At 39.3% G+C, this 17652-nt stretch overlaps 2 protein-coding genes across 8 annotated transcripts; one reads left to right on the top strand and one right to left on the bottom strand.

Annotated features, from left to right (window-relative positions):
• Positions 1–1615: 1615 nt before the first annotated feature.
• Positions 1616–4271, top strand: LOC108145455 (rab GTPase-binding effector protein 1). The gene is made up of 6 exons (XM_017270898.2): positions 1616–1761; positions 1822–2375; positions 2431–3218; positions 3282–3417; positions 3476–3592; positions 3652–4271. Exons 1-6 carry the CDS (start codon positions 1707–1709, stop codon positions 3955–3957), a joined length of 1956 nt encoding a protein of 651 aa, XP_017126387.1. The 5' UTR covers positions 1616–1706; the 3' UTR covers positions 3958–4271.
• A 164-nt stretch (positions 4272–4435) lies between these two features.
• On the bottom strand, positions 4436–17374 carry LOC108145457 (trehalase). Of its 7 annotated transcripts, none has more exons than XM_017270899.2 (8): positions 12872–13118; positions 8912–9097; positions 8122–8311; positions 7182–8060; positions 6285–6683; positions 5755–5899; positions 4793–4870; positions 4436–4718 (listed from the first exon to the last, which is right to left on the bottom strand). In XM_017270899.2, the coding sequence occupies exons 2-7, from the start codon at positions 9064–9066 to the stop codon at positions 4794–4796; spliced, it is 1845 nt and encodes a 614-aa protein (XP_017126388.2). In that variant the 5' UTR covers positions 9067–9097; positions 12872–13118; the 3' UTR covers positions 4436–4718; position 4793. The 7 variants fall into 7 exon arrangements, 5 of the variants coding, with proteins under 5 accessions (XP_017126388.2, XP_041565886.1, XP_041565887.1 ...); XM_041709952.1 differs by having other exon boundaries at positions 8912–9131; positions 12954–13118; XM_041709953.1 differs by having other exon boundaries at positions 12954–13118.
• Positions 17375–17652: the final 278 nt, after the last annotated feature.

Below are 17652 nucleotides of genomic sequence, written 5' to 3'. Positions count from 1 at the left end.
TCGACAGTCATGAGCTCACGGGTCTGGGTCTTCGCCTTCGTCTTCGCCTTAGTCTCCATTAAGGAACCACCAACTGGTCTCAGCGTACAAGTTGTTTATTTCATAATTACATATGTGATAGGGTCGCGCAGTCGCTGCTGTTGTACTTCCTAAATCGAGTTTTGTTTTTCGTTTAAAGCGTAGTTCTCTTATCGTAAATATTTTCGTTTTGTTGTTTATAAATTTGTTCTCGCGTTAGCTTGGTCTGCCACTAATGAATTAGGCATTTTCCCTCGCATAATTTATCAGTATTGAGCATTTTTCTCGCTTCTGCCGCTTAATAATTTGCATAAAATTAAAACAACCGAAGATATTAGTCATTCGTGCCCGGCAGTCATTTGGGTTTTCATAGAACTGTGTCTAATAGACTTGGCCGTTTTTTTATTTGGCTTACACACAAGTGGTGAACAACTTTCTAGGAAACGCTTAAGAAATTTTTAAATAAATGACAAAATTATCTGACCAATTAGAAGGAAATAAATACACATATCTAGAATTTAGTTTAAAAACTACTTAAATACAACAACTACGTTTGCCTTTGTTTTTCTATTATTTACTGAAGTGCAGCCACTTGAATGGATTTTTCAGACAAATGATTAAATTGTTTCCCGCTGTTCATATATTTAGATACAGTTTATATATATGCCAAGAAATAAATACATTTTTATATTTCTATTCTTTAGCAATTTGTTTTCTTCAGTTCTTCATCTGTTGTTCTTTTTAAATATAAATATTTTGAATAAATGACACCTGTTGATAAATGGTTGCTTGTTTGTTACTTTATTTTTAATTTATTAATAACAAAACTGTGAGGCTGCTAAACAGGTAGCGGATAATAAAATGTATTTATTTATTTATTTCCATTTATGTAATACGACATTATTATCGCACGCTTTCTGTACAGGACCCCTTGGAAATAAAGACCAAGCCATAAATCCACAATTTAAGACAATAAAAACTTTAAAAACCAGTTTGGAATTATCGCAAACAACAATTATTTCGGCTTGGTGCTCTGAAAGAGCCATTTTTTCGATTTTCTACAATTGCTTGTAAGTGTACTCAAAAAAAAAAGTATGAACAAGAGGGTAAGAAGATGGTAATGATTTTAAAACCCATCTATGTTAAAGCGATTTCGATCACATCCCAGGGTATAGGTTTTTTTTTCGATAGTTTCAAATCTCTAGCTTTTAAGCAGAGCTCGAAATCGGTATAGAAACAGACGGACATGGCACTATCAACTCGTCTAGTCAAACTGATTAAGAATATATATACTTTATAGGGTTGAAATGTCTCTTTCACTGCGTTACAAACTTCTGACCAATTTTATAATACTCTCTGCAAGGGTATAGCAAGTATAAAATCAAAATATTCATTCGTTGCCCTTCTTGGTAAGTTAAAAAAACTTATCTTATACATTAACTAGTTCTATAATATTTTTTTGATATATTTTATTTACATAGTTTGTACGCCAAATAGTATTTAAATATTGGCGCTGACTATCGGTATTCTAACCGATATATGCACGGACGGTCACACACCAGGGTACGCAGTGTTGTGTAACGCTAGAACTGTAGCCTGCGAGCATTGCTCAACACGAAGATGTTCTAATTGGTGCACTAACATATGTACATATAAACTATCAAATTGGCCATCGTTTAGCTCGGAAAATGGAAGAAAATGAGACCCGGCCAGAGGCCACAGACCCCACGGAACTGGCCAACGGTAAGGCAGCCGGTCGCTGCGCGGGGAAAGCCCTTAACTAACCCAAAACTCCATCGACAGGGACAGGTGAGGTTGACGCCGCCAGCCAACACAAATTCAGTCACCTGCAGAACGAGATGCGCAAAATGCAGAACGAGTTCAACACGCAGCGGGCCAAGATGCGGGAGCTGTACATGCAGAAGGAGGCTGAGGTCAGCCAGAGCCAGCTGGAGCGCAGGCAGCTGCAAGCGGAATTGGACGAGCTGAAGACACACCTGATGGTGGCGGACCTCAAGTCCGAGAACGAGCTGCAGCTGAAGGACCTCAAGGCGCAGGAGGAGATCTCCTCGCTGCAACAGCTGGTGCAGGACACCATCGAGGAGTCGTCGCACTACAAAAGCGAGCTGGAACGCCTCAAGCTGGAGCTGACCAAGTACCAGCAGATTCAGCATCAAACACAAACGCTGGCTCAGCAACCGCAGGCTGAGTCATCCGGCGGCATAGCGCCCCAAGTGCTGAATCAGGTCAAGAAGACGCTGGGCTCTGTGCGCAAACTAGGCACCGACTCACTGAACAGCAGCTTTCAGCAGGAAGAGGATATCCGGTCGTCGAGCAAGGGCAGTGGCAAGCAATACGTAAGTTTCTCGTACTGAGCAGTCTTCAGTGGTCTAACGCATGCTCCTCTTACAGGCCTCCGAGGAGGCGGAAATGATGCACTCCATCGTCGAGCAGCTGCAGGAGGAGATGAAGGCCCTAAAGGTAAAGCTGCGCGAACAGGACGAGCAACTGCAGGCCAAGTCACCGGTGGCGGATGAATCCGCCCTGCACAAGTCCACATCCATGGATGTGGCCGAGGGTTCCTGTGAGGCCTGCAGCTTGGCAGAGAAGAAGGCCGATGAGCTGAATGCACACCTCAACAAGCAACAAAAGCAAGTGGATCTTTTGCAGAAGCAGCTTGTGGAATCGCGCGAAACGCTGGCCAAAGAGGCCGCGCTGCGAAAGGATCTGGAGGACCAGTGGCAGGAGAAGCGGGAAGCCCACAAAAGCGAATTACAAAGCCTGCGCGATCAGGCCAAAACCAATGAGCAGCGACTGCTGGACATGCAGCAGGCGTTCCTCGAGACCAAGGACGAGGTGATAAAGCAGATACAGCGCGTCACCGACGACCGGGAGCGGGTCAACAAGCAGCTGGAGACGCTGCAGGCCGACAACGACTTCCTGTCCGGTCGCTATCTGGCCACGTCCGAGGAGATCGACAACCAGTACATCAACCTGCCCAACACGGTCGTCGAGCTGCAGGAGCTAATGCTGCGACAGCAAAACGAGCTGATCCAGGCACGCGTTAGCAGCGAGTACGAGCGGCAGAAGTGCACCAGCACTGAGGATGAGATTCAGATCTTGCGGGCCCAACTGGAGGAGAGCAACAACGAGCGACGGGCCTACAAGCGCAAAATGCAACTAGATATTAAGTCACTGCAGTAAGTTAAAGCCTCTCTTGATTGAAGTGTAAGCCGTGGCTCATGCTAGAATTGATTACTTAGGGACCGGGTTACGGAGCATTTGGTCACGGTGCAAGCCTACGAGACGACAAAAACTCAATTGGAGCGCAAAGAGGCTGAGCTCAACAAACAGCTGTCCGAGTGCCGCGTTGAAATCATTGAACTGCAAGAAACCAATGTAAGTAAAGACCGTGAAATACCAAATCAGATGCGGCGACAACTAGATACCTTTGCAGGAAAAGTACGCCAAAACAAATTCGGATTACAAGACGAAGATAAAAACCCTGCAAGAGGAGCTATCCACCATGGAAACAGTGCAAAAGGATTTCGTCAAACTATCTCAAACCCTTCAGGTGAGTGCGATATAAAAATATGGTTTATTTACTTAAATATTTACATTCTGTTCTTATAGATGTCGTTGGAGGAGCTGCGGCATGCCGATACGGAGGTTCGCTGGCAGGACGACGATGACGTAAACAACTGCCCCACGTGCAACGCCTATTTCACGGTCATGGTGCGCAAGATCCATTGCCGGCACTGCGGCCACATCTACTGCGATAAGTGTCTAACGAAAACGGTGCCATCTGGGCCACGGAAGCGAGTGGCCCGAGTCTGTGATATTTGTCACACGCTGCTCACGCCAAACACCGCTCCCTACTTCAGTCAGGGACAGCCGCCGCAGCAGCAGCCAGGTCAGCAGCAGCAGCAGTCCAACTAGGCGGCCGGGCTCCAAGCCCACGTTATGTTTATTATGTGTGAGCTACGATTACGATTAGTTGGTATTTCCTTGAACTCTATTGCTCGGTTTTTGTGATCCGATTTAACGATGTTACGATTCGGTGTTTAAACCGTTTCAATGCCACAGTAGGTCGAGTCATTTCCTTTTTCCATATGCTAATGTATAATTTGCAATTTTGCCGTACCTTCTTTGTGCTCTGTATAACGTAAGCGATGAGTTGTCTATGTTAGCTTATGTCGTAGGTAAGTTTTCATAATTGAATTGAACTCAAATCAAATATACAAATAAAAACATATAATGTTTGTTGTTTGTCATCAGACATCTTTACTTGAACCAACTTTGCCTGCAAGAGAGGGAGCAGTTAAAAGTGTTATATATTTAAAGACGAGTCATGCAACAAATGCTTTGTGTTCTTTGTTTTTTTTTTTATTCAAAAATACTAAAAAGAGTTTGTAAATTTTTGTTAACAATTGTATTTGTGTCTTCATTTGGTTGCGAGGAGCTAGGATTGGTATAGGTATTTGCTAAATATTAAAACATACTAACAATTTTGGGCATGCCCATATAAATTCAGTATATACAACTCTCACTTCAACTACCAAATAATGTTAAACTAATACTGCAATCTCCGCATTCAACGAAAGTCATGAACAATAACAGACACTACACACACACACACACACGCATGGGGGAATCACGTTACTTGGGAAGCAATTACGGGTTGTTTTGGCACAGGTTGTCTGCGGAAGAGATAGAAAGATTAGATGGCAATTAGCCTGTCTGGGGAAACGGATTTCGATCTAATTTCCCTTACCTCACCATAGAACACGACCAGCTATCAGAGCCACTATAGTAACAGCTGCCACGCCCACAACGCTCATCACTCTCACAGCTGGATTGGGAGAAAAGAGAATAACCATATCAGTACATTAAGTTATTAATGGGCAATCTAAAAGCAAAGGAAACTGCCATCGTGGATTTGGTTTTATACATGTTTTAAAGTGGGTTAGTAAGCTGGTCAGTTTCCTTAAAGCTTCGTATTCATGCATGCTAGATATAGATAGGCCAGAATTGAGTATGTTAAGTTTTTACAGCCGGTATAGTCTATGGGAAGTAATATCTGAAGGACAAATACCATGGATCAGTCTGTTATAGGTAGTGTTTGCTGGATCTGGTGCTGGTTTGTTACACTTAACATTGCCTTGACATTCACAAACAAAAAATCAACCAAATACAATGACCCAATTGGACACTTACGCGTGAATCCTCAACTTGGTCGCGACGCTCGGACTGCTTTGAGACATATAATGTTCTTTTCGATTTTTGCTTGAATTTGGACAAGTCACACGAATGTGCAAACGTGGACTGGACGTGGATTTAATGGAAAACAGACAGTACAGAGATGCTCGATGGATGGCGGACATCGGATCCTGATTCCTGGCGGTGCTGTGATTGTGGTGCTCTGGTTCGTAGTGCTTGACCCGGGATTTCGATAGTTCGATAGTTCGCGATACAGATATAGATTATGGACAGCGGCGTATGTAGGTATAGATATTGCAGAGAGAGAGAGCATTGTCTTAGCCTAAGAATGAGCAATTTATGAGCGCTTTTGGATGGATGCTTAACAAATATCTAAATACAATTTATTTAAAAAAGCTTTGGCTTTGAGCCTGTGATGATGTCTGATGTCTGACGATGATATCTGATGTCTGACAATGATGTCTGATGGATAGCGTTGTGGCCTGGCTACAGATTCATTCTATTGCGGCTCATCACCTGATGCACCGCCTCCCGCGCCCGTCGAAATATCGCGTCCGTGCTTGCTTAGCCACTCGATGATCACGCCGTTGGACCAGCCGAATCCCGTCTGCACTTCATACTCGCCACCTGTGCCATGTCCTCCGAAAACTTCGGCATTGTACTGCAAATAGAGGATCATCGAAACACGTGACAGGGGTTAGGAACAACAAATTTTAAACCAAAAACATTTACATGTATCAAAGATTTTTTTAAACCATTAAAATATAACTTTTTTTAAACTTTTGTTTTTGTGTTTAACTTTAAGAATTAAAGCATCTCTTGAATAAAATAAGTTTAATTGCTGGGATACCATTGTAAATCTCACTTGTTAATGTTATTTAATTATAAATATATTAATCTGCGCAATTTATCTTAAGCTTTGAATATTACAAGAAAACCGTAATTTAATTTAAAAAAAAGAATCGAGTGAACTTTCTAAAATTCGCAAATACTACGAGGTAGAAACTAGTCAAATTATATTTAAAAAGGATATAACTTGGGCTCACCTTCTCGTACATGTCAAAATTGTCGGTATAAGCCTTGAAGTTTGACTTCACCCAGCGGGTGGCCCACTTCTTGGACATGTTCTTGGCCTCGGGAGTGTTCAGGTTGTTTAGGCCCTCGACCACGATGTACTGCATCGGCGCCCACACATTGGGAAAGTCCCACTGCTCTCCGGGAGTGGCCAACGTGTTGGGAACTCCGCCAGGATATGTGTCCAGCTTGTTCTTCTCAATATAGGCCATAATTTTAGCCGAGATCTTTTCCGTATCGGAAATGTTGAAGGCCTTAGCCCACAGCGGCGAGAGATTGGTGGACACAAAGTAGTTGCGCGGCTTTTCGTTCTTCATATCGTAGTCCAGCCAGCATCCGACCTCCTCGTTCCACAGCACTTCTTGGATGCCCTTTAATTTAAAGAGCATTTCAATATTTAAATTAGTTATTTGTTGTTTTGCGGGTAATTTTTGATAATGTATATTGTGATTATAAAAGATGACTCTTGGTCATACATAGGAATGATCGTCGGTGACAGACGTAATTGCCATAATTTTCAGAGCAATTATCAAATGACAAACATTTTTTAATAATATAATAATTTAACATTTCAATAATATGGTTTACATCATCCCCTTTAAAAATGATTGCGTTTATATATTGCGCTTGATAAAACCAAAGTTTGTTTGAACACGGTGGCAATACGTTTAGCATACAGCTGATTTTCAAATATTAGTTAATCCTTTAAAGAACTTATACCACTGATCACCATGGAATAGACTTTTCCGTCAAAAAGGAACGATATCGGGAACCATAAGAGTTATAAGTATTAGATTTGAACAAAGCATGGATATCTAGTATCAAATGATCGGGTAAACGGATCATTAAACCAACTGAGGTTCACTTACCAGTAAAAGCTTCTCGGCCTTGTTCTCGTACTCGATCACCTTCTTGGTGTTGCCGGCCTTGGAGTGGAATTCGGCTATCATCTTGGCGTTCCAGTACAGATAGGCGTTCAGGTCGACGGGCACAATGGAGGTGGTACTTAGGTTGGTCAGATTTCCTTCGTTGGTGCCATTCTCAGAGATGAACCAGCGCGTGCTAAAGTCCATTCCCGATTCAGCCGCGGCCTTCAGCTCGGTGTAAAGACGCTCCTTGTCGTCGTTTGACTCGAATTTAGCAGCGCTCTTGAAATCTTCACTGTAGGACTCTGGTCGCGGACCCGACGACGAATCGCGATAGACGCACAGGCTGTGATTCTTGACCTCCACCGTGTGGTTGTTCACAAAGTACTCGAACTCGTGCTCCAAATCCTCCAAGGCATTAATGGCGAACAGGTCATCGTTGGTGAACTCCACATATGACTTGACCATTCCGGTCAAAAGTGGCGGCTGGGAGCGGCCATGGTAGTAGACTCGTCCGCCGTTCGGAATGAAACCGATCCTGTTCACGATCGACAGGAAGTTCTCAATCATGCCGCGGGCAGTGTTGTACATCTCGCTGTAGAGCAGTCCCCTGATGATCCAGTAGGAGTCCCAGTAGTAGAACTCAATGAAACGACCACCGGGTATAATCACTGGATTGGGCACCGGGATGATCGAGTAGTGCTGCGGGTTCTTCTTCACATCGTCCTTCATTTTGCGGCCCAGTTTCTTCCAAATGTTATTCAGTTCCATGCCCCACTGCTTAAGGTCTGGGTCAGAAACAAGATCGAGGAACTTGGGATTCTCTTTCCAGTCCGTGGGTTCCCACGATTCTAGTTCGGTGCCTTTGACTCCAAAGTATTCCTGCAAAATGGTTGCCACTCTTCATTTTCTACGGAATTACTGCAGATTTAAGGTTACTTACATCGACGAATATCTTCAGGTCGTCCCTGCTGGGCGTATTGTTTTTGGCCTCCATCATTGCATTAAAGTCGGCAAGGGTCTTGTCGGGCGAATTCTTAAGTGTCATGTCCACAAACGTCTTTGAGTCCGAGAACAATGGAGGTGAAGCCATTTGGATAGTGTGCAATAGATTGCCATAGCAGTAGATTTCACTGGAAAAGAAGCAAATTAAAAATTCAATATTTTGGATTCGCCCGTTTGACAAATAAACTTAGATTTAAAAATGCTTCCCAGTACTTCCACTCTTTCTGTGCCACAATCTTAAGCTTTAATATCTGAATAAATATGTATCTCTTAAATGAATATGAAACTTAGTAAGTTACTGATTTTATATGTGTTTCATTTCTTTATAATGGGAATTTTTTGCCAGATTACAAATTTGTTTCCCAGTCTGCGCCAAAAAAATCCCGGATGATGATTACGTAAGTTAGAGCATAAAAAATCGCCTTCTAGTACACACACTGGAGGCACTAATTAGTGCAAACAATTCACGAGCTAAATGGCAATAAAACGCTACAGCCCGGGTATCCAGGTGGTGCTACTTAGCTGAACACCTGTCTAAAGAATCGATGAATCGTATCTCTTGATCGGATACGGCTTAAGTTAATGCACGAATGGCCAACACGTCACGTTTATGGCACTAGGAAAGGAAAGCACTCAAGCTGAAAACTTGGCAAGACTTTGCATACATGAACGCTCCAGACCCAGCGATTAAAAAAACGATCAGAGTCCGGAAGTCTGCGAAAACTTACCAACTTGCAAACGGGTCCAATGTGTCCTCGTGAGCGACAATGGCGTTGTCGCTGTCTATGTCGAGATCTGGGGAACCGTAGGACTTTGCCTGCGCCACAGCTGCCAGGCAACTCCAGCTCACGAGGAGCAGTTTCACATTCGCTAATTTTAACATAGCACTTGATGAAATCCCTATCACTTATTTGCTGCTAATTATATATTCTTTATATATTTTTCAAGCTGCTAGGATGACAATACAAATTGTTGCTTGACTGAGGGGTATATCCTTTCGCGTACAGGATATGCTTGCGATCCCTGAATTCGATCTGAACACAAGCACAACCAGCGCCAGTCAGCGCAAGAATACTTCTAACTGTTTCGTTGGATTCCGTTTTTATAAGACCAAATTAATCAACAAATACAAATACGATGTATAGAGCGCGACGACGAGCGATTGCCAACGAGCGAACGAGCGAACGCTCGTCGGGTGGGGCAAGGTGAGATCTGGAGTCAAGTCGTCGGAGCTGATCCGATGGGGCGAAGTGGTGGGGTTGGCTGGGTCGTTCGATCGACGGTCGCGCTTTGGGGGCGCGTTCAGTCTATTTTTAAAATCGTCAAAGTGGCCCCCAGTGTATTTGTCGGGTTCACTGGCTAAAAGTCTCGTGAACATATAACATAGTCATTCATCGCGTACTGGCTAACTGGATCAGTCTATTCGTATCTGTTCGAGCTGCTTTGGTAATTGCCTAGAGTTTCCCCGTGGCAAAGGGCAGAAGATGGGGTTTTTGGCACACCCATAAGATTTGCATACGGCAAACTGACGGTTGAATATTAATTATGATATGGCAGAACCTTGAAATATTCATAATTAACTATCTATACTTATTAAATACTTTTCCACCCGACACCCGCATCAGTTGATGGATGTAAGCTCCGAATACTTTAAATAATACATTTGCCTTGTTTTGTTGTACAAGGTGCCACCGTAATGCCAAGGAATTTTCTGATAAGTAGCAATTTTGGGGATTTTAGGCCTAGTTTTAATGCTAATTAGCAATGCTCCACTTGTGATAAAAAGTGAAAAACTGTGCTAAATACTCTTGTAACTCAAGCAACCATTTATCCAGAAAATTAATTACGGTAGCCTGATAGCCAAAGAATTTGCATTGTAATGCGGAGTTCAAGTTAATCGTACTAGGTCAGATTTAAAGTCACCCATGAAAAACTATAAATGTTAAATTTGGCCCGCAATTTATTTATACCCATCAAGTTGATATATTTTTAAGTTTATATTTAGAGTGGGTTATGTGTTAGTGACACGTGTCTGTCCCCAAATAATGGACCGGAATTGCGCCGTTTCGCATGAATGTCGCTTTGCGTAGTTTACGTTTAACGAGTCTTAATTGAACTGATTTGCTGAGTAAGGATTGCTTTTAAGATATTAACAAATGGACATATATGCAACCGAGACACAAATTTAAAGCGCAAAAAGATTGTTATGGGCCTGGATTTAAAATAAAAAAATATATTGCTAAAATAATTCGATCCTATTTTGCATCTTTCGTTGGAAGTCTGTAAAGCAAAGTCAGTTTATGTAGGGTATTGCACAATATATCTTATGGAACATTAAGCAACATCAAGTGTATGATGAATTACTTTTATCGGGGATCATCGCAGTGCGATGATATAACACCAGCTACACATATGATCTATGGCTCGGGAAAGAAAGGAAATCCAAATAAACGGAACAATTGTGCAATTCACATTGAGCCTTACGGTAGTGAGAATTAGATATCGAGAATCTCATTGTTGTGCCTTCTGTGACGACAGCAACTAGCAGGTGCGACTAAATCATTGACTTGGCACGTCACAAGCAGTTAACATTTTTATGATTTCATTAGCAAGGCGGTTCAGCATTTAAAGTTAAACTTGCTTTGATCGAAGGTAGATGGTAGATTGTTTAGTTTGCTGCAGTTCTTCAAGACACAATTTATCTAACATACAGAACATTTTTTTAAGTTTTAACTTTTCCGCCCTGCTCTAGGTCAATATGCTAAATCAATATTTATTTGTACGAACGTAGGGGTCTTTTTTGAACAATAACTCAGAAAACCGTGGATGACAAATAGCTGGCACAACAGTTGGTCTGAGGTACGTGCTAAGCGTTTCCAAATAGTAAACAATTGACATAAAAACATGATTGGATCTATAATGTTGCTTGTTTTAAATTCCCCTGACGGGGACTTCCGATTCCGCATAGCACGGAATCGCACAATTCCGACTAAATTCCATGTAAATCATAAGAATGCAGCAAGACCCTCCAAAAGATGATCTCAGAATTATGGAATAACTATTATTTAAACATTTAAACATTTTAAAGCGCGTGAGCAAAATAATTAAAAAACTTCAATAGCCGTTCACACTCTCACCATTCAACCAGGTTATTTTGCTTGTGACTTTATAAAACGTTTATATAGATCTTTGTTATAATCGTCATTGTCGTCATCGGTGCAGGCGATAAGTGCCTCAGGTGACGTCTTTGTTTGAATACAATAGCCGAACGCGCTTTACAACTCTGTCGATTTCGATTTCTGAACTCCGCTCAAAAACAAAACTTTGCCAAAATCATTCAAGGACAATATTTATCATTATGTGGGGCATTCAACGCTTTCGTATAATTGCCGTTTAAGTTAATCACTGAGCTAGCTTTAATAAAGCACGGTCCGTTTGATGGCTAAACGAAATATTTCAAACAAATACCTTGTGCGTTCAGTATGACATGTTTAAGCACAAAAGGAAAAATACAAAACACACACAAAAACTGGAAATATCATTAAGAAGCCTGCATCAGGCTCAATTAACTTGTTTTAGATTCGCTTTGATTAACGGTTCAAATACCAATGCAAAAACCTTCAAAATGTTAAATGTTAAACCTTTATACGACTCAAGGTTTACTTTTTAGATTTGGTAAAAAAACCCAACTCATATCATAATTACTGGTAATTATTTTAAGGATATTTTATATACTCGTATCATAATTACAGGTCATTATATTAATGATATTTAATGGCTTAAGATCTGTATCTTAACTAACTAAGAGCTTTTTGACCTAGTAACATAATATAATACTTGAGAGCATTTAATCTTGAGTGGACAATAAAGGTTTATCGATTGAACCGAGGCCTTGAACTTAATCTGAGAGATTACCAAATCTGGAGTACTCATTAAATTTTCTTTATCAAGAGAATTGTTTATTGCATTGATGTAGAAAATAGATTGTGAAATAATCTCCTCATCAGAGGTGGTTGATTAAATTTTCTCTTGAAGTACTGCGACATTCAAGCCTTATCGCTCTGTAAGAACTGAAAGTACCATTAAGTAATGCCTTATTCAATGCCACCAATCTTGTTTTTGGCCAAGTTCAGGGATACTGTAAAATTACTGATTACTTAGTTGAGAAGTCAGAAGCTTTAAGTAAATGTAGACACATTCGTCAACCAACAAAAAAAAAAATATATTTGTTATAGATATCGATATCGATAAGATTGAACAGGCTTTACAGCAGCAGGTTCATCTTCCAGTCTGACTGGATCAGCTTTTTGCATTGCACATTATAAATTAATAAGACGCAAATATTTTTTATAAAATAAAAAAGTAGATTTGACAGTGGAAAAACGAGAACCGAAAAAATTACACTAGCCGAGCGTTTATATTTTATTCAGTATAAGATACTGTCCGCCCGTCCGTTTAAGTGTTAAGTACCCGGGGACCACAGATCACTGACACCGCAAGTCGGTGTGTAAAAATAACGCGACTCGGCGTTTGTATCGCGGTTAAGCTCAGGGAAAATATCAGAAAATATCAGGGAAAATGTCAGCAGCAACCACAACAATTTGTATTGAAAATTATAATTTAATTGCTTTTGTATATTCAGCTTGCGGTTTCTGTTTTTTTTTTTTTGCTGGCTGGGAGATCCATACCAATTTAAATACACTAAATTACAATTGTTTTTTGTTTTTTGCGTTTTCAAATTAAATTCCAGTATGTTTTCGCATTTCTCACACTTTTATTATTGGCAATTAGCCAGGTTCTGTACGAGTTTTTATAACTCGCTCACTATCTCTGTTGTGCACCTGATTATAAGTACATATATGCCTGGATTATATACACTCTCAGGTTCTAATCAAAAACTGTGCTCGACAGCGCTTCGCCGATGTTGAGCGATTGAAGGCAAAAATCCGACTGCTTCAACCCAAGTGCTGGAGATTCAAATTTAATAAGATTTTTGCAAAGATCTGACCAGTACAGAGTTTCAAACGTTCTCTTGGGGAGATTAAGCTTAATCGTATTGTACTGGAAATGTTTTTGGAGAAACCAAGTTGTCTTGCGTTTTCTGTTTGTCTTATTAGTTAATTAGTTAATAAATAATAAATAGGTGAAGCGTGAACTGTAATTTCATCTTATTGAGTGACTGACAGTCAATATAAAGAAATAATGTAAGTGGTAAATAACTTGCAAATAATATTGTGGCAAAGCGAGGAAATCGTAAATTTTCTCCTCAAAAATCTCAAAAATGGAGCGATAAGATAGAATTTCAATAATTGCTGGTTGTATGTTAGACCGATTAATGAATGATTTATCACTATGATTGCTAACACAAACGGTAATAAATTGTTCTTGATTGGGCAAATATTGTTTACTAAGAAGATAGAAAGAAAATTGACTTTTTAATGACAACGAATCGCAACTATTCTACCTTACTAATATATGGGTTTCGGAGTGGAAATTAAAAGGTAAGTATAATTTAATATAAGAATTCAAATTAAGGTTTTCCCTCTGAAACACCCTTTTCCTTTTTGAAGTTGCATTGATCATAGCATTTTATACTTTAAGTCAGTGGTGTTGAAATGACTGGTTCTATGATTCAACGGGATCAGCATTTCCCAACTCAAATAAAAATATGAGTTTTCTTAAAAATAATAATAATTGGTTATTTTAATCTGCTCAATAACCAAAAACGAATGTTTCATTAAAAATATTAAAGTGACAACATTTCCGTTGGATGTGACTGGATGTCAGAAAGTTATGACAATTTCAGCTATAAACAATTAAGTTAGGTTAAAAAATAAAACTACCTACCTAATTTCTACAACTTTACATTATAGAAAAGGGCTAGACAAGATCAGGTGACTCAGTTACACCCCTAAACGTAAAACGTGGGTACAATGAACGTACTCTAGCTATCCCGTTCATTTAATCAGTTGCAGCCCAACTTACCTCACCTGATTGGTGCATCTCCTAATCGCAAATTGATTTGATTTTTTTAAGGAACAATGGAGACCCTGCAAGTGGGGCAAACGCAACAGACACTTGATAATTTGCATGGCAGGCTGTAAATGTTCACAGTTCACGATTAATACTGTTCTAGTGGGGATCTGTCTGAAAATGATGCCTTGTGACTGTCTGTTAATGTCTGAGTTGATAAGAAAAGTGGCTGATAATGGATTAATTGTGATTTAACGTTTTATTCTCCCTTGCTCTCTCCGAGAGATCCGTAAACGTGACTGTCGATATTGCTTAACAGCTGGTTACTATTATATCTTAACGGGTAAGCCGTTCAATATTACGTATACGACGTGGACACACCACCAAGCTGCGACCAATCGTAAATTAGCGGTAAACGAAACACGGGGTTTCCATAAAAATGTGAACTGGGTTCGTGACAAGCCACAGCTGGTGAGATAGATTAGACATTTGCTTCGCATTTGTCTCTGTCTAAAAACAATCTGTTAATACTTATAGTTATCTAGTAAATAACTATTATGCATACTTACAATAATTTAAATCGCTGCGGTTTTTTGTCGAACATAAATAAGTTAAATTTGTAGAATCGCTCATTATTTATGACAGTTTCTGGTATAGACAAGACATTTCCAGATTTAAGACTCTATTAAATGAGTGCAAGTAAGTCTCTGTATTTTCTTTCATTTAATAGGAATTTGTTTTGTCAAAAAAAAAAAACAAAAAAAAAACGTTTACATAAAAACATTACATAACATTACATGAACTTAAAGTTGGATTCAAATGTGGCTCTATTGTCATAAGCCCCAACACAATTAAATTAAAGTTAAATAAGCTTACACTCGTATTGTATATGTATCGTAATTTCAGAGAGCGTTGTTATTGTACATATATATTTTCAATCGTATTTTAAAACTAATCTTTAAACGATCTAACCAAATTAGTATAATAAATGAAATTGTGTTGTACTTGAGTGGACATTTTCATAAATTACGGGATACCCTTTTCCTTTTTCTTTTTGTATTAATTAATAAATAATAATAAACAATAAATGTTTATCATATTTGAAAGGAGTTATTTATGATTTATTAATTGTAAAGACACAAAACTTTACAACTATTTCAATTCTACAGAGAGTTACAGTACATAGAACGCTAAAAGTTATGAACCTAAAAGTATGCAATATATTTTTCATACCCCAAAAGTATTCCACAAAAAAGGAATAAGTGGTTAACAGATAATAAACCATAATCAAGAGGAGGGGCTCGTTTTACTGATTGATAAGCGTCCACGGCGAACTGATAACAGATGGTAATGGTTAATATTCTTGTACCGGCAAGTGTGTACTTGGGCTAGTACAACTTACAATGCTACCACTTTTTATAATGCAAGTAACTGACACCTGTTGCAGTTTTCGCCCAATAAAATTCCAAAGGTGCTTTGATACAAGGTCGTATGTGACTTGATTTGTGACACGTGCTTAACTGGTGCTAGTTGTACATGTAATTAGCTTTTCATTACATTGGCAAATGCGCTTTGGCACGAAAAATCTAACACTTTTTTTGCGTTTAGTTTTTATGATTAGTTAAGGCTGTGGTGGTTTAATATCAACGGTATGAGAACATGAACACTCTATTCAGTGACACTTGTGAAAACAGATCCTAAGCAAAACAAAAGCGAAAAATTACCGAAGCGTTAATGACAAGGCGGAGTTTGTATACACTTATAATACACGTTAAAGTGTTAAATAACAAGATTATCTTATTTATTAAATAAAAAGCAGCACTGAGATAAAAAATTTGTTTGATAATATATTAAATCAAGTGGTCTAATATTTTTTTTTTCTTTTGAATAAAAACTACCTTTGCAGACTGTATTATTAAATTAGTTAGAAGCTTGGCAGTGACCTACTGATAATACGGTTCTATAGTGATTATTTGCATAGTGTAAAAAAAAAGATTCTTGAAACTTTTCCAATCGAAGTCTTTATTATTTCAAGTTCAAAAATCTTGCCGCTCGAAAGACCATAATTTGATAAAGTTGGTTTATTCTGGTTTTTTATTATTTTGGATCCATCCCTTGACAGCAAGGGTATTCGGCTTGCCGTTGCGTTTTATGATCACTTGGCCGTAACGAATTAATAGAAATTCAAATATTACAAATCAATTTGAGGATTTTATTAAAATTAAAAGCGTATTAGCATTTTAATTAAAAATTTTTAATGTTGAATATGATAAGCTCTGCATAAAAAATCGTTTCTTGCCCAGGTTCTTATCTCACTTCTTACTTCATAGTACTATCGCATCTGAATATTTACCAAACCTAAAGTTTTATGAAATTAAATTTTCTAACATTAAATAATATCTTATTATCTTTTAAATATTAAGATCTTTTTTTTCCATAGACCTAAAGAGTTTTTTCTGTATTAACAAAATCTAAGAAAATACATAATACAAGACAAATTGTATTCTTGATCATTAAGACATGTGAGTTCCCGTGGAAACAATATTTTAAAATCAAAGCGCTAACACTAATTGCAGAAATACTGTCATGATAAAAAAAAAAGTCATTTTGGCTCGCCGGCAGATTTGCAAACGTAAGCGTGCGTGAGAAGAGATAAAAGAAAACAAAACCGAATAAAACAGTGGCATTGGCACAGAATGGCAAAATAGCGGTGGTCTAAAATAAAACTATTTACTAAACGTGGCTATATATACGGCTTTGGCACTTGGGCGAGACATTTGCCAGATATCTGGCGGGCAGAAAAGTGAAAGCGGGTATGAGTATCTAGACAACAGATGTCTTCAGTTGGCTAGCGCAGTGCACATTCTGCAGTCTTATGCAATGCGGGTTTGACGTGCAGTCTGAATCGATCAAAACTATTTCAGCAAACTCACCCGTTTCCGTTCATTTTGTGATTGCTGGAGGAACCTGCTGGAGTGGCCATCTTGCGGCTAAGAAAGTTGCTCCCTGGTGTCGCGATATGTTTTAAGTATCTCACAAGGCCGCCGTCGGAAGGCACAGATTTTAATTTAGCTAAAATGGTTTGTTTATTTTTGCCCCTTGTTTATCACTTCAATATGCGTTGTTTGCATTTATCACTCGGTTCGATCACTGCCGTCCTTTTAGCTGTTTAGCGTAACTTTGTTCGATTGCCTTTGAGCAGCGCCACGAGACTAATCACGACCGTGCAACTTGCGGTTATTAAATAGTTTTTGCTCACCGAATTTCGCGCTTTTTCGCTCTGCCGATTGGGTTCACGTTTACGCTCTTGTTCTCACGTTGTAAAACTTGGATAGCAACGAACCAGAGAACGACCGGATTGTACACAATAATCGGCGAGATATACACTGTCAGTTAATGGGCGTACCCAACCTATAACATGAAACACAATTCTTTAATAAGACTTAATTTACTCGAGCCGCTAACCTTATATAGCCCAAGAAAATGTAAGATTCAT

This window comes from Drosophila elegans, unplaced genomic scaffold, assembly GCF_018152505.1.
Source record: "Drosophila elegans isolate 14027-0461.03 unplaced genomic scaffold, ASM1815250v1 contig_520, whole genome shotgun sequence".
NCBI classification, from domain to species: Eukaryota; Metazoa; Arthropoda; class Insecta; order Diptera; family Drosophilidae; genus Drosophila; species Drosophila elegans.
The sequence above is the reverse complement of the archived record's forward strand: the minus strand, read 5'-3'. Positions and strand labels throughout refer to the sequence as shown.

What these genes read in the sequence shown, in the direction of transcription:
- LOC108145455 (XM_017270898.2), top strand. Translation starts at nt 1,707, where the DNA reads ATGGAAGAAAATGAGACCCGGCCAGAGGCCACAGACCCCACGGAACTG. An exon ending in TTGAACTGCAAGAAACCAAT is followed by an intron (nt 3,418 to 3,475) that starts GTAAGTAAAGAC and finishes ATACCTTTGCAG; the next exon opens with GAAAAGTACGCCAAAACAAA. An exon ending in AACTATCTCAAACCCTTCAG is followed by an intron (nt 3,593 to 3,651) that starts GTGAGTGCGATA and finishes CTGTTCTTATAG; the next exon opens with ATGTCGTTGGAGGAGCTGCG.
- LOC108145457 (XM_017270899.2), bottom strand. Translation starts at nt 9,066, where the DNA reads ATGTTAAAATTAGCGAATGTGAAACTGCTCCTCGTGAGCTGGAGTTGC. An exon ending in TTGGACCCGTTTGCAAGTTG is followed by an intron (nt 8,312 to 8,911) that starts GTAAGTTTTCGC and finishes CTTCTTTTCCAG; the next exon opens with TGAAATCTACTGCTATGGCA. An exon ending in ATTTTGACATGTACGAGAAG is followed by an intron (nt 5,900 to 6,284) that starts GTGAGCCCAAGT and finishes CTCTATTTGCAG; the next exon opens with TACAATGCCGAAGTTTTCGG.